General features: G+C 39.2%; 1 protein-coding gene across 13 annotated transcripts in view; it reads left to right on the top strand.

Annotated features, from left to right (window-relative positions):
* Positions 1-16197, top strand: part of CADPS2 (calcium dependent secretion activator 2) — a 324205-nt gene that overhangs the window by 263159 nt on the left and 44849 nt on the right. For 9 of the 13 annotated variants that reach the window (XR_015706229.1, XM_087764100.1, XM_087764101.1 and 6 more), the window contains 3 exons: positions 4678-4819; positions 4949-5068; positions 13202-13357. Coding sequence is in view for 12 of the 13 variants with exons in the window: in XM_087764100.1 (XP_087620226.1) it covers positions 4678-4819; positions 4949-5068; positions 13202-13357 (418 nt within the window). In the remaining variant the exon portion in view is untranslated. The remainder of the gene's footprint in view (positions 1-4677; positions 4820-4948; positions 5069-13201; positions 13358-16197) is intronic. The other 4 variants (XM_087764105.1, XM_087764106.1, XM_087764107.1 and 1 more) reach the window with 1 other exon arrangement.

Consider the following 16197-nt stretch of genomic DNA (forward strand, 5'->3'; position numbering starts at 1 on the left):
CTCTGATACGTTTTTTCCACTGTTGCTGTTGCTAGTAGTGGAGTTGCAGACACCACCAAAAAGAGCATCACCTTCCTGCTTTGTTACAGCCTGTGTACCACTTTTGTACTAGAATTTATTTGTAACATCATAGCCCCCATCTTAAACTACAGGGTGGAGATAGAAAGAAATTTTGATTTAAGGTAATTAGGGCAAAGTTTATAGCGACACATAAAGATACCTTTCACCAAACCTTACACTTCTTATTCATTGTAGTGGGAATCTTCTCTTACGTCAGGGACTTAGGATTTTTGCTCCAGTTAGAAGCTGCTTTGAAATAATAACCTGCCTTCAGTTTAGAGCTACATGTTTTGGTTACTGATACTGAGAGCTAACTCAAGCTGGATAATTTCTTACCAGAATATCCCAATAACCTTTTTGACTGAATGGGTGGTATAGGCACAAGAAAATTGTGCATTAAGCTGTTTGTGTCACTCTGTCTTGTAAAGATGAAGTTTCATTGCAGTTTCATTGCCAAAGTTCTCACAGAAAGGGACATTTTTACTTCTTAAATAAATTTTCAGCTTGCTTCCATATAGTGCATCTCTAAAATTCACTTTTAAAGTATGTCTTGCATGTAAAAATAGACAACAATTTATATATAAGCTGAGACACTTGCCATTTTCACCACAATTTAAGTAACTGATTAATAAATGCTCTGTGGAGGCAGATTGTAATATAAACAAGAATTGAATGGAAATATAAGCTTTCTTTTTTCAGGTTATTGGATGATTTTCAACTGCTACGAATAGAATATGGAGCCCCAAGGAAATTTACTTCTTGAAATTTACTGGGTTTATTTTGGATTTTAAAATATGCCAGGAAATCCAAGTGGTGCCTTCCCCAGAATCCTATGGAGAGCAGGATAATTACAGACTGCCTGCCAAAGTGCTAATTTTGTCAGTGGAAAAGAGACTCATGTTAACCTGTGTCATTCTTCCTTTCCTTTGATTCTGCAGAAGCTCTTGAGGACAGCTTAACACGCTGACGCCAGGATAACTCCTAAACTTTGCCTGTATAAGTATAAGCAAAGCAAGCCCCACAGCTTCTGATGTACACAAGCACAGTAGATTCTTTTCCTACTATTAGAGGAGAAACCTCATTCCAGTGCTGCGTTATTAGACTGTACTTTTCATCTCTGGTCTTTTCTTGTCATATTTTAATACGTCAGCTACCTAATATGTAAAAGTGGAATAACTTGCACCTTCAACTTCAGTATTTCAGGAATTTTTCATTTGGGGATCAGTTTCTGTTCTGCAATCCATTTTCCATTAATATTGTATATGCATTAGTTTGCCCTGGCATAGGCTTTCATTTTGTTGTTGTTTGTGTGAATATGAGATGGCTTGTATGAAGAGGGTGTGGGGTGTCTATATTGGCAAGACAATGGAGAATTAAGCTACATAGCTTTGAAGACAAGTGGTAGTTGAGGGATTTGAAGTGTGGCATTTCCTCAAGAATCTCTTGTTTCCCATCTGCTTTGATGCACAGGTGGTACCTTTTGGCAAGATCAATTCTAATCATAGGGTAGAGTGCCATGAGTCTGCTGATGATACTCAGCTATATCACTTACCCCTGCGCTCTGAGTTCTTTCCCTGCCCTGCAGTAATCCTTGATGCAGATCTCCAGATGGGTAAATCAGAGCTGCCATGTCCTCAGCCCTGGGAAAACAGAGTGCTCCCGGAGTCGTTGATCCGAGACAGCGCTCTCTTGTGTGTGCCCACGTACAGAGGGATCTCTGTGGAGGTGCCGTCGGATTAAAAGTCTTGGCATCATTTTGGAAAGTTTCACTTCCTTGCAAAGACTGCTGTCAGGATGGTAGGAAAATGATTCAGCTTTTTAAGTTGAACAATTTTTATTGCCTGTGACTTCTTTAAATTTCATTCTGACTTTGGAATAACAAGAGTCACCCTCCTGCCCATGAGGCTTTATTACTGTAATTCCCAGAGTAGGGCTTGTAGCAGAGCATTTCTGCGGCGTGCTCAGGAAACAGTAAACTACAAGCTCATCCCTTCAAGCAAGTGCGATTGCCTGATTAATGCTAGTCCTGCACTGCTTCACTATAAAGCAGCAAAATTGATTTAATTGACACAGTTGTATTCTTGTTGTTTTTAAGCTCAAAGTTGCCTTAAAAAATCAGCCTAATATGTAGCTTGATACCAGCCACCTTTTGTTTCTCAAAGGCAATGTTCATCAGCTGTTTACTGTGAAACACACGGCGTGTGGGCAAGCTTCCACACCTTTGTGTTAATATCCACTTTCTTCTCAGTTGTTGTTACTGCTGATCACAGATGCTGCAGTTTTAAGGTATATAAATATAAGGGAAAATTACACTGTTTTGAGTGCCTGATATATGAATAATTATGCCAGAACTAGCTAGTTAACAGGTAGCTCTATGAGCAGTGTAAATAATGGAGCATGTTTGTAATAGACTCATAGGTGCTCTCAAGGGTGGATTCTCAAGTGTTTAATAAGAGATGAGCCTGTGCCGCTGCCTTTTTCTCAGTGGAAACCCTAATAATCTCTGCCTGCTACCTTAGCTGCCTGTTTTCATGAAACTTCAGATATCTGATATCTCCACCCCTGTGTGTTATTATGGTTGAAATTAGCTAAAAGTTTCAAAATTCTTAGCAAGAGAGGCAGGTGAACAAAAGCAGAGAAAGCTGATTGCATTAGTGTTGTCTCCTTAGGTAAAAGTGCTTGATACATAATTTCCCATTACTCTGCAAGGATGTTTTCAAGAAAATAGTTCTTGCTTTCAGATCATTGTATTCGAGAAAAAAAAAATAATATTAGTATCCAGACATTCAGCAACAAAGGCACTTCCTTGCAATACAAGTAGCAATAGGGAACTGAAACTTGATGACACATTTTCCCCATAGTCGCCATCTCTCCCAGGTTCAGTTTGTGGTGAACATCATTCAAGAATGGAAGGGAAGAGAGTTTCTGGAAGTTACAGAAAGTATTTTTATATGTTATACATGGAGTTGTACCAGTAGTGGAACAAGAGGGACTGTGATGTTATGAGATGGTTTCCAGGGTTTTGAGCCCCATGATCCAGCCTTTTCTTCTTAGGAAGCCTCCTCAAAATGCGGTTGTGGTACCCATCCAAATCAAATGAGAAGCCTGGATGCAGGAATAGGTGGGAGGAAAAACCCACAAGATAATTTAAAACAACAGAATATAGGTGGGAGAAAAGGAGGGTTACCAAAATCATGAAAACTTCTCTCTATGGCTCAGTTTGCCTGTATGATGATTTCCATGTACACATGGGAATATTCTTATAGGTCCTAATAATAGTGCTAGATTAATGGGTGAACACAGTCACATTCAAAACATGAAACTGATATACTCCCTTGGTGGGCCAAGACATTAGTGTGCCAAGAGCTAGGATTTGCTAAGAGAACATTTCAGGGAGTACAGGGACAAGCAGTGGTGGTGGCAAACTAATTTTCAGGTTTTAAGCATCTTCAGTTTGCAATGTGTATACAGTTTTTCATGCAGTAAATCCCATCTGTGAAGCAGATAAGTTTCTACTGCTTATAGCTACTTTACTTTTCTTGAGTAATATGCTTCATGATTATAGTATGCTCACCAGTCAACTCCATTTCTTTCGAAAAGCAAGAGAACACCTCTAGGTGCGTTACATGTTGTCAGCTTTACTAAGCGCTTTAGGCAACTAGTTTCCAGGACTTCCTTTAAATAATTATAAAACTACAATGGCTGTAAAGTTGGAGACAAGCACACCAGAGAATCAGCAAACTTCCAGAAGGGAAGTGTAGAGTTAGCATCCTTTAAAATTCTGCAAGATAGTTGAGAGGGCAGAGGAGAGGCAAGTGTGGCTGCTGGGGCTGAGTTTCACATGAACACAGACTGGCTGGGAGGTGCTTTTGTTCGAGGGGGTCTTGATAAGGTTTGTGCACATGTCAGGATGGGAAAAGCCAGGATTCTGGTGGTGAGCTCTGGCCTTTGAGATTTTTATGTATGGACATGCATAGGCATACCAAGACATGTTTTCTATTCGAGAGCTCATTGAATGTCCTGTGTAGCTATAGGCAGCGATTCAGGACTTTGCCAGGTTCTGAGGACACGGAGCAGATGGGTAAACTGTTCTTATTCCCCCAAACACGCACATGTCACATAGTGTCTTTTTCCTTTAAGCAATCTGGAGGAAGCACTGTATACCTTTGCACATAGCCTAGTGAGGCTGGAATGCTTTACTGTAAACTTTGCTCTTCTTAGCATAAGGAGAATAAAAATAATTGAATGACATTCAAATAGTGTTTGTTTGGTTTGGTTTTTTTGTTCTGTCTTGGTGTCTTAAGTATTGAACAAAATTGCTAAGGCTTAGATCCAGCAAAGTATGTTATTAATTTTAAGAAGATGCAAAGGTGTTCTGGTTCAAATAAAGAACTTCAATATGTGCCTAGTTTTCGTAACAGTGACAGTTTAAAATGTACTGCAGTGTCCTCATGGAGCACTTCATTTATCTTTTATGAACTGTATTTCCTACACAAGCTGGATCTTGTTTTTAAAATGCTTTTGTGTACTAAAATGTTTTAAGAGATACTTCTTCCTATAGCAAAATGAAGTAGGGAAAGGCCTGACGTTTTTTATTTGTTTCGTTTGTTTTTAAAGCATTTTTGTGCAATGGAAAGTTTCACAAGCACTTGCAAGAAATTTTTGTTCCCATGGTCGTCCGCTACATCGATCTCATGGAATCATCAATTGCCCAGTCCATTCACAGAGGTCTTGAACAAGAGTCATGGCAACCTGTCAAGTAAGTGCTTTCTACAAGATCTGAACAAAGCACCTGCCTATAGCTTTCTGTCTAATCAGGTGTTCTCCCCCGTTGTCCTCTAAATATTCTATTTTTTATTGTATTCCTACATTGTTTATTTCTTCACAGGAGCATCACCAACAGTCTTCCTAATGTAGCTCTTCCAAAAGTTCCAAGTTTGCCTCTTAATCTTCCACAAATACCTAGCTTTACTACACCAACCTGGATGACTTCTTTGTATGACTCCACGTGTGTATTCTTCAATAACCTTCTGACTGTATGTCAGCTCTGCATGGCCTTGCTACTGTTCTGTGCAGCTGTATTTGGATTGCATGGTGTTTATGATCTCTTAGTTGGAAATTATTGTTTCTTGGGAGTGAGCCAAGCATGGACTGTTAGTGAGTTGCGCTTTCTAGTGCATTAAAACGTAGCAGTCTTAAACCTGATAACTTACAAAATCAACTTGGCAAAGGTCTGTCATAGTATGAATGGTGTTTAATACTCTAAACAACCTAACGATTCTTCTGAATTAATAAGCAGAGAGGAACCTTTTGCATAATTTATTTTAGATCGTGGTTTTATAAAGTGAGGCAGCCCATCATATTTTTGCATGGGTTTGATTAACTCATTGTATATAGATACTGGTTCTGAAAACCATTGATTGCAAATACTGTCATTAGATTAAACATCCACATTACAGGGAAATAGTAAAAAGTTAGTAAGTACCCAGAATAGAAGTACATCCATTTCTTTGACAATGTGAAAAAATATATATTTCTTTTTTATTTCTTCCCAACACTTCAGTGCTCTTTTCTTAAAACAAAAAAAGAAAAATAGAGCATATGTGCACTGTTCTGTGGGAATATTCCCATAGTTGCAGGCCAGATTTCTATGTGAGGACACATTCATATACATTAGAGAAAGGCTCAAGAAGAACCTTATTTTAGCTGAAGTTGTATTAGGAAAGGATGAATGTGAAAGCTTCAAAAAGACATACAGATGCAAAGCTTGGTAATCTGATTTCAAGCCAAGTATTGCCTTCTCAAATTTTATGACAGAGTTAAACACTCCTAACAAGCACTCAGATCCATTACTGCAAGAGTTGATAGTTTGTGCTCTGCCAGACTTCTGGCACTTGTCTGTTGAGTATTATGATTGTTGTTCTGCTGCTAATTCCCCTAAAAGTTGACAAAATTCCTCTTAATCCTTGGCTTTGGTACCTTTTGTGTTTACTATAATAATGCTAGGTTTCTCCTGATGCGCTTATGCAAGTCATTTCAGCTTTGAATACAAACTAATTGGTCTTCTGCTACTCAATTACTTTCCGTTATTCCCATCCTTTCCAAGGTTACTTTTTTTTAAAGAGTAGCTTTCCGAGTTAAGAGTTGTTATAATCTTAGATGTGGTCTTCTTACAGTCTGTATTCTAGTAGCCCCATCCAGTAAAAATAACTTGTACATATTAAAATTCATGTATTTTGAATATTGGATTTATAATTAATGTCTAATAAATATGGATTCAGGTTGGAGGATTATAGTGGTAGATCTTTCCTAAATGAAGGTTTTGGTGTAGCAATAAATTCCTAGACTGTGTTGTCAAAAAATGTGTGAGTATAGTGAAATTCAGCCATCAGCTCATCCCTCTTGCACATCTTCTAATATTAAATTTCATGGTGTGTACAGCAAAGTATGCATAACATCCTAAACTAATCAGTGAGGTTTTCAAAGCGTTCGGTGAACACTGAGGTTGACGTGTGCTGTAAGCACTTCCCAGCAGTAGCTGTCGCTCTGCTGCTTCTCAAGAGAAACGGGGATGAGCGGTGTCCCCGCTGTGGTGTGGCCTCTGTAAGGCCATCGTCCCCTTTCAGCCACCCCACACAGTGTTCGAGAAGAGGTCTGCCAAGGTGCTGGCTCCATTGTAGGCACCTCTTCATGTTCTTTTACCCCAAATGTAGAGCTTTGAAGTTGTATTTTATGAAATGTGTATAAAATAGCATTCAAGATAGCAGGTAGTATTGTTACCTTTGAAATATTGTGGAATTCAGGTAGTATTTTAAGAATCAGCCTACCTATGTCCTACTGAAGAGCCAAGTAACTTCTCAGAATAGCCATGTATTGCATTTGGATCAAAAAATAAAAGTGAAGGCACTGCAAGCCAGTTATTCCTCCTCCCAAGCTAATGAGTTTCCTCTTTCTTGCTGGTTACGGTGTCTCAGCTTCCGGCGGCAGAAGTGGTTTGCTTTCACTGTTACATGAAAGAAAGAAGGAGGGATTTATTGCCCCTGCTGCTCCCATCCCATCCTCTTCAGGAAGAAGAAAGCTTCCTCTTTCTAGTTAAATTCTCCAGGGGGGAGTAACCAAATACCTAGGCTCCAATACCTGTTACACAAAACCTAGTGTTTCCTGTCGGTTTTCCCTTTCGATGTGATGAACACCCACCTTAAATGCACTAGAGGGGCATATTGTATTGTACACAGAGTCAGCAGAGGCACCTAAATTCAGGAGCCCAGCCCCTGCTTTGTCAGACATTGCAGATGACTCCTTCTCCCCACTGACTCCCCAAGTCTCTCTCTCCCAGTCCACTCTGCTCCCTCCTCCCAGCCACACAGCTGATCCTTTGGCAAGAAGATGACTACGTGTGTCTCTGAGTTGTACTGGACTTCTCTCTTTCTCTTTGAGAGCGATGATTTTGGCCATTTAATCATGATCAATATGAATTGCACAATGAAGAATCTACAGGCAAAAAGAATGAGAGAAAATAGTCTGTGAGCTGAGTTATAGTTAAATGTTTACTGAGAATGCCAAGTCCTGTGTTTATTTTGGCTGCAATAAGAAGATTTCCTATTCTCCAGACTTTACTAATGTTCATGTTCATGCTGTTATGTTTGTGTTTAAGTCCATTCATATTCAACAGAGCTGTTACATGCCTTCCTAATTACTTTTGCTGAAGAGAAAGAGGCATTCACAGTTAGGCAATTCTTTGTATGTTTTATTGATGAAAACAGATTTTCCTCTCTTTCACTTAAAAGGTGCTGCAATTCTTTTGAACATTACTAGAGAAGATTGTTTATATTTTTTAATTAACTGGTGCAATTTTTTTTTCCTTGATCACATGTTTTGGAGTAGTAAATGTATGCTGCTTATAACAGCACTTAGGATGATTATTACCTTATTTCAGTTGTTTTGGCTTAACCTTTTATTATTGGGCATTGGAAAGGGAGATATGAAAAGGGGAGAGTGTTATGAGTAGTAGTCTATTTTTCTTGATTGGTCTCAGGGGAGGACAACTCAGAGGACACCTTGGCTAGACATGCAGAGCACTGTGAATTACTGTTCCATTTGGCTGAAGACAACATCCTGAAAGAGAAAAAAAGTCTGAATATTCTGTAAAAGCTTCTTATCAGCCAGAATGAGGGGTTTTTTTTCATTACTTATTCATTAATTCAAATGTACCACTTTAAATTGCATTATTGTTCCATTTCATATTTTAAATTTAATTTCTATGCCTCTTCTGGACCTGACTTTTAAGTTAGATTTGTGGGTGATTTTAATTGTTTATGGTTTCTTTTATATATTATTATTGTCAGTGCAGACGTCAGAAAGATTCACTGAGCAAAAACATTGTAGATACAGACCTGGGGTTGTCTGTTGCTATCTAGTGCCAGTCTAGAACATCAGATTCAGCAGAACTAAAGGCTGGCAAAACATGGAATAAGATACGTGCTTGCAGGAGGATGCTCCTGTCTTGTCTTCCAGCCGGAACAGGCGACATGAAAGGAAACGTGTCAGCTGTATTCTTCCTGCTGTGTGCTCAGCCGTAATGAGTCACAAGAGGGACTGGCTGGAGCAGTCGCAGTGCTCCGATTGTGATACGAAGGGATCTGGTCTGAACGTGTCTGAGCTCCTGTGCTGGACCTCTCTGTGTGTTCGTGCGTGCTGAATAAGTCGGGAGGCCACCTTTCAGTGCTGTTTTAAGGGATCGCATCTGTAGTGCCCCATATGTTCCTGCTGTAATTCTTGCCTGCAGTAAAGTGGAAGGAGGCCATGGTTTGTGTTTTTAAGGGTGGGTATTTAAAAGTATAGCCATAGGACTGATGGAATAGTGAAATTTAGCTGATCTAGTTTCTGTAGAATAAGGAGTTTTGAATATAGCTAGTTCCTATTGAGTGTTCTGGAAGACAAATATATATTGTGGGCCAAATACCTTTTCTTCCAAAAATACTAACATGAAAGAAGAATCAAGAAACATGTTTTGGTTGCTTGATCCTCAGGTTGCCTCACTCTTGAACTAAGTAGGAGGAACCGTGAAGTAACTGTCCCTAGTATCTTTGAGGGACTGTACACAAGCAGTTACTTGCTGTGCCAAAGTTCTGCTCCATCCTTCCCCCTCGTGTGCTCATGGAAAAATAAAGAAATGGGACAAGTGCTATTGACTCTGTAACTACTGAAAATCCTTTTCTGTTGAAGAAATTCTCAGTTGACTTTCTGAGCCCTGAATATACATCTCGAGGCAGCATAAAGGAAGTAGAGCTGGAGCTCGCAAGCTGGGGGCTCGCAAAGGACATGGAGCTGGTGCCCTGTTTTGTAAGCAGTCCCCACAAAACAGTAGTGGGTAGTAACTCAGTAATAACCGTATAAAAAGATAATTGCAGTAATTTATAAAATCACCATCATTGCCCTTGGTAAATTCTACAAGAACAGAAGCCAGCCGATTTTAAATCTTGCGGTTGATTGAGAATGTCCTCAGATATTTAATACTTCTTCTATATTTTCATATCCCAAGCTACCCTATGGAGTTTGGCATCTAGGCAAGAAATGATATATTCTGTGTCTACTCTGGAGTCGTGTGTGTGCTGATCTTGCAGCCAGCGTGCTTTATTAGTGGACTGTTTGACTCATTGCTACTGCTTAGGTAGCTGGCAAGCCTAGTAGGAAGCTGCCTCTCTCAGCTGTCAGTGGATAAGTGAATTGCTTAGGAGACTCTATACAGCTCCTAAGTTTAATATTCTGCAGGGTCTTGAAGAAACTTTATATCTTGGACCTTTTTTTGCTGTGTTCAGTATGATGCAAGGCATAAAGCCATAAAATAATTTAGGTTAAAATGGACCTCTGGAGATATCTGGTCCAATGTCCCAGTCAAAGTGTGATGAAATACAAAGTTAAATTGCTGTTAAAAAAAAAAAAAAAAATTGGATGGGCATATTTGCCTCTTAATCATTGGAAACATTCTCTTACTGCCATGACCTGATTAAAAAGAGTGGACAATTAGATAGTACCTTTTGCACAAAGAACTAGTGCTGAAAGTTTAAGTTTCGACCAGCAAAACAGTGGAGTTTGTGCTTAATTTTAAAAATAATGATAACTATATTGAATACAGTTTTTTAAAAAAGAGTACCATTTCAGTTTCCTGATAGAGGAATGTTATTCCATTCATTAGATTGAAGTAGCTTTACCATACGCGTTCAAATAAAAACTGTTCAGTGGCCAAGAACGTGTCCTGTCCCTTCACAAAAAAATGGTTCTGCAATTATGGATGTAGATTCAAATGCTTTGGTGGTTTGATTCAGATGCAGGAATTCCTCCTGCTGCCAGGAGGAGGTAAAAACTGAGTTTGGCTCTTCTTCATGTTACACTTCATGCAGTATTAAACCCTGAAGTGACATAACCAGCTCCTAGTAAGGAAAGCATATCTATACAGTGTACAACCACTTCAGGGTATTGAGGTACGTGCTGACAATTAATACCATTCCTAATACTTTTACTGAAGAAGGATTTTAAGAAAAATCCTAAAATCCAAATAAAACAAGTGACTGGTACAAATAGCAGTAACAAGTTGATTGAAATCACAGTTCTCTGCGGCATTTAACAAACAAATTAGACGTTTGTGTCTGAATGTGTGAACTAGGAAAAAATAGTTGCTGTTGTAGAACTTTATTTTCCTTCCCCATCTTACTAGTGTAATACATCAGTCGAATTCAAATGTCATTGAACAATGCTGCATAAAAAAATTGAAGAATGAGACCTCAAAAATATATGAAAAGAGAATGAATGAATTAGTGTTTCTCACAGAATGAATTAGTGTTTCATGAACCCGTGTCTATTATTACATTTATTATAATTGTGAAACTTTATTTGGTAGTATAATGAAACCAAATTAAGTGGCTACCAGGGAGTGAACGTGCATAAGAATATATTGATGTTATTGAGAGCACATTAGTCCTCCTGAGTCCTAAAGAATTTCATTTGGAACTCCATTAGGCAAAAAAGAAAAAACTATGGAGGAATAAAATATGGTTAAATTGTATGATCTGATGATGAAAAATGGTAGTTCTGTTTCTTGAGAAAGTATGTTTTGTTTTCTAGAAAATATGTGTTCTCATCAACTGTAATATATATACTGAGTTTGTCCCCGTTTCTGTCCCTACATAATTTGTCTTCTTTTACCCCAGTCGTCTCAAAAATCGACTAAGTCACTTTTGAATCAAATATTGTGTATAACGTAGCATCTACAACTTCACTCACTGCCAGTGTACACAGGAGATGTAATGAAATCTTCAGTATTTGGTTATCATATAACTTACGAAACAGTCCAACAGGATTATAAACTTTATAAGGAGTGTTGGTCGTTTGTTTTTCTATTTCTTAATGAGACTTAGCAGTGTATAAAAGTGCTCCCTATTCAGGTCCAATCTTAACAGGTAACGTCCCTATGTGAGTTGTAATCTTAGCAGTCCCATGGGCCGCCTTCCTGTTTCTACTGTTTTCTTTCAGGAGCACAATACAATGTAAAATTAACAATTACTATTTAAAATAAGTGGGGAAAATATGCATGATATCAAAAAGGCCTGTCTGAAACTGTGGGATATCCTCCTATGCATAGTGAAAACTTCAAAACGTGTGCCCCTTAAAACCAAAGCCGAAGTCCGGGCTGGTCACTTGGAGCCAGCCTTTTCCTTAGGCAGGCACCACTGCTCCCAGCTTGTCAGCCACTGCCCAGCCCTTGCCGGCTGCCCCCTTTGCCTGGGCCGGCAGCCCCTTTTGGCACAGAGACCGCATTGCAGAAGACAGCGATGGCTCTGAAGTCATGGTAGCGTTAAGGCAGCGGGGCAAGGGGGCAGCTAGGTGGGTCTGGAAGATGGCGGGGTGCTGTGAGACCAAAGCAGTGCTCCCGCTGCGTCCGTGCTGCCTCTTCAGAGCCCTGAACATGTGCTGTGCTTTGCTTCACTTCACCACCCGCTGTCTCAGCTAACCTGGTGTGCAGCCACCGGTGGTGGTGGTGCTGCTGTCTGAGGGGTGCATTAGGTGACCAGATATTAAGAGGTTCTTTCCTTTTTTTTTTGTTTGTTTTTTAATCTGACCCTGCTCTGTTCTGAGCACACTCAGCACTCACTGACTCCTTCCATGAGAGCTGGGATCCCTTAACACTTTGATAATTATGTTCTTTTGTCATGAGGCAGAAGAAAGAAAATGGTAGTAGTGACATATTTAAACTATTTGGATCTGAATTGGGACTGTCAGGCTGAGTTTTGGTTGCTTGTGTCCCTAACATCCTGGAATGCCATGCTGCATAGTATAACCGTCATTAAACAATAACCCAGGCATTGCAATACAGCGCATCATGAAAATGTAATTAATCCATGATGACAGTGGAAATATAACTGTAGTTACTGCTAAGATTAACCCTAAATTGTTGTATCTTATTACAAGCAAATGTCTTTAAATTCAGCAATCGGGTCGGGGTGGAAGAACAACTTTAAAACTACGAGGACAATCTGAGATGACATAGAGCCATATAATCCCCTGTTTTGTTTGTGCATAAATTTCTTTAAATAGTGTTTCATCTCTTTTTTCCACTGGGATCTGATGTTATTCCCTCAGTTAGAATTAATGAGCTTTTATCAAAGGACTATTTGTCTGGGTATCTCTCTTAACAATATTACTACTAGCATCCTCATTTCTTCGGTAGGCTTATCTACCAGAGTTATGAAGGCAAGAAAACATGTGCAAAGTCTTCACTGTTTTGAAAAGGTCCTTACTAATTAATAATTCCTGTACCCTTTATTTTTCCTGTCTTGATCTGAAATTTGAGCTACTTCATTTTCCACGTTCCACATCATCCCATCTGCCTCCCTAGCCTGTCATATTTCTCAGCTAACAGATGAGAAAACTTTACTTTTTTCACCCTAATGGGAATTATTTTAAATTTTACATGACCATTTTCACATTCTTGGAGTAAGAGCAACTGTGCTATGAGATACACTGAAGTGAAGGAGGTGTGATAAAGAAATCTTATTACCTTAGATAATTCTGTGGCAACTGGGATAGACATTGATACATTTATCTTCTGTTTCTTGGGGACTTTGTTTTGTTTTGTTTCTTACAGCAATGGCTCAGCTACATCGGAAGATCTTTTCTGGAAACTGGATGCTCTGCAGATGTTTGTCTTTGATCTTCACTGGCCAGAACCAGAATTTGCCCACCATTTAGAGCAGAGACTTAAACTCATGGCCACTGACATGATAGAAGCCTGCGTTAAAAGGTACAGTTGAAATGATCAATTAAAAATTGGGAGAGATTTGAAAATTAACATAGAAACAGCCATACTGGCTCACAGAGGTACATCGGTACCAAAATCCTGTCATAGGAATCAGGGCAACTCTAAAGAGATCATGACTTGTCTGTATTTCCCAGCATCTGGCAATCAGCAATTGGGCAACATCTAGGAAATACCAAGGAGAATTTCTACATGTGTTGCGAATAGACCCTTGGAAGTGAATGAACCAAATCTCTTTCCTATTCCATGTCTGTGGCAAATACTAACAAATCTCAGAATTCTGCTAGAAGAAATCCTTTTTCTTTTTGTACATTTCCCTTCTCCATTACTATATTATTCTTCATGTTGAGTTAGTAATACTACTTAATTTGTCATTATTTTAGAGTACTGTCTCTAAGAAATATATTAAAAACTAAAGAGTACACAGCATTTCTGCATTTACACAATAAGCAAAAGAAGGCTTTCTGTAAGTCATCCAACTGAAACTAAGTTTTACATTGCTAAGCTTCTGGAAATTATAAAAAACATAGTGTTGTGTTTTTCTTGAGCTGTATCTTATAGTTATGGGTATAGTCTTTTAAATTAAGCATAGGTGATCTAAAAAGATCTCTGCCATAATTTTCAATAAATGTCACAGAGTTTAGAAGAAATATCTGTATGTCTAGAAAATTTACAGGGATCTCCTGTTAGGTGCTTCAGAAGCCATGATCCCACATATAGAGAAAGCTTAGTCTGGACACATAAAAATACTGATTTTTTTAAAAAATAAATAGAAGAATGGGGAAAAAATAAAGAAAGTTTGTAGACAATTTAATAGCGTCAATCAGAAAATATGCAACATTGATAAGAAAGGCTAAAGAAACAGAGAACCTTTAACATCCAGTAAGGTTAAATCTGATAACATGTTTGCAGACGACACCAAGGTGGCCAGGAGTGTTGATCTGCTGGAGGGCAGGAAGGCCCTACAGAGGGACCTGGACAGGCTGGATCAATGGGCCGAGGCCAACTGCATGAAGTTCAACAAGACCAAGAGCTGGGTCCTGCACTTGGGTCACAACAACCCCATGCAATGCTACAAGCTTGAGGAGGAGTGGCTGGAGAGCTGCCTGGAGGAAAAGGACCTGGGGGTGTTAGTCGACAGCCGCCTGAACATGAGCCAGCAGTGTGCTCAGGTGGCCAAGAAGGCCAATGGCATCCTGGCTTGTATCAGGAATAGTGTGGCCAGCAGGACCAGGGAGGTGATAGTGCCCCTGTACTCAGCACTGGTGAGGCCACACCTCGAGTACTGGGTTCAGTTTTGGGCCCCTCACTCCAAGAAGGACATTGAGGTGCTGGAGCGTGTCCAGAGGAGGGCAACAAAGCTGGTGAAGGGTCTAGAGCACAAGTCTTAGGAGGAACGGCTGAGGGAGCTGGGGTTGTTTAGCCTGGAGAAGAGGAGGCTGAGGGGAGATGTTATTGCTCTCTACAACTACCTGAAAGGAGGTTGTAGCGAGGTGGAGTTCAGTCTCTTCTCCCAAGTAACAAATGATAGGACAAGAGGAAACGGCCTCAACCTGCGCCAGGGGAAGTTCAGGTTAGGTGTTAGGAAAAACTTCTTCACCAAAAGGGTAGTCAGGCACTGGAACAGGCTGCCCAGGGAAGTGGTTGAGTCTCCATCCCTGGAGGTATTTAAAAGACGGGTAGACGTGGTGCTTAGGGACATGGTTTAGTGGTGGACTTGGCAGTGCTAGGTTAACGGTTGGACTCTATGATCTTAAGGGTCTTTTCCAACCTAAACAATTCTATGATTCTATTCCATGATTCTATTCTAACATAGTATTTTATTATTTTCTGTTAAACAAAGTAGGAAGAAGGAGAACCTCAGGCTTAGTATATGGGCCTATTGCTAGAGCTACAGTGATGAAATCATGGTAAAAAAGACAGAAGCATTTCACAAACATTTCTATTTGATTTTGGAAGGGGGGTGATATAGTGAATGGAATACAAGTTTAAGCTCTGTAGCAAAGGAAGATATGAGACAACATCTACTCAAATGAAAGTCATGTAAGCTTACATCCATCTGTTGTAAAGAATTTGGCGTAGAAGCTCAGTCAACTACTAATATCTAACAAATCTTAGAAAAATGGTGAAATCTCAAAGAACAGGAAAACTGTCAGTGCAATCCTACTTAAAAACCATAAAAGGAGTAGCATTGAGATGCAGTAATATATTGATTATATTAACTTCAAGCCTGGGAAAAAAGTCTTTACACTGGGACTCCTATCAACAGGACTAAAATACAAAGATGTCTATAATTAGTACTAGTTAAAATAATTTTTGAAACATTAATCTTTTCCAATTAATCTTTTGTCTTTTTTAAAGATTATTACAGATTAATGTGGGAAAGGCAATTGTGTTAATATAAATACTTGGATTTCTCCTAGGCAATAAATCTAATGCCATATATTGTCATTATCTAAAACTTTGCGCCATACAGATTTGACTGTGGATTTTTAATGGCACACACAAAATAGGTTGAAAATGGCTCATGGCCAGGATCACAACCAGAAGCTGAGAACAGAATTATTAACACAGCGGCATTACAAAAAGAATTCCTTATGAATTGTTTTTTGGTCTGTGATACCAATGCTGACATCTTTGCTGCTTGCTTTTGTAAAGAATGAGAAGATTCTGGTGGCAATAAATGAAGGTTTAATTAATATTAGAGAATGATCCTAGCACCAATACATAAAATATGTTAGTATTTTAGAGTTAATACATTAACGTACTAGTGTTAAGACACTAAGTATGTTTTAGTGTGGCCAAAGATACCGTACATCAGGTAA

The sequence above is a fragment of the Nipponia nippon genome, unplaced genomic scaffold (assembly GCF_047370975.1).
Source record: "Nipponia nippon isolate SJK-2023a ecotype South Korea unplaced genomic scaffold, ASM4737097v1 scaffold_3, whole genome shotgun sequence".
NCBI classification, from domain to species: domain Eukaryota; kingdom Metazoa; phylum Chordata; class Aves; order Pelecaniformes; family Threskiornithidae; genus Nipponia; species Nipponia nippon.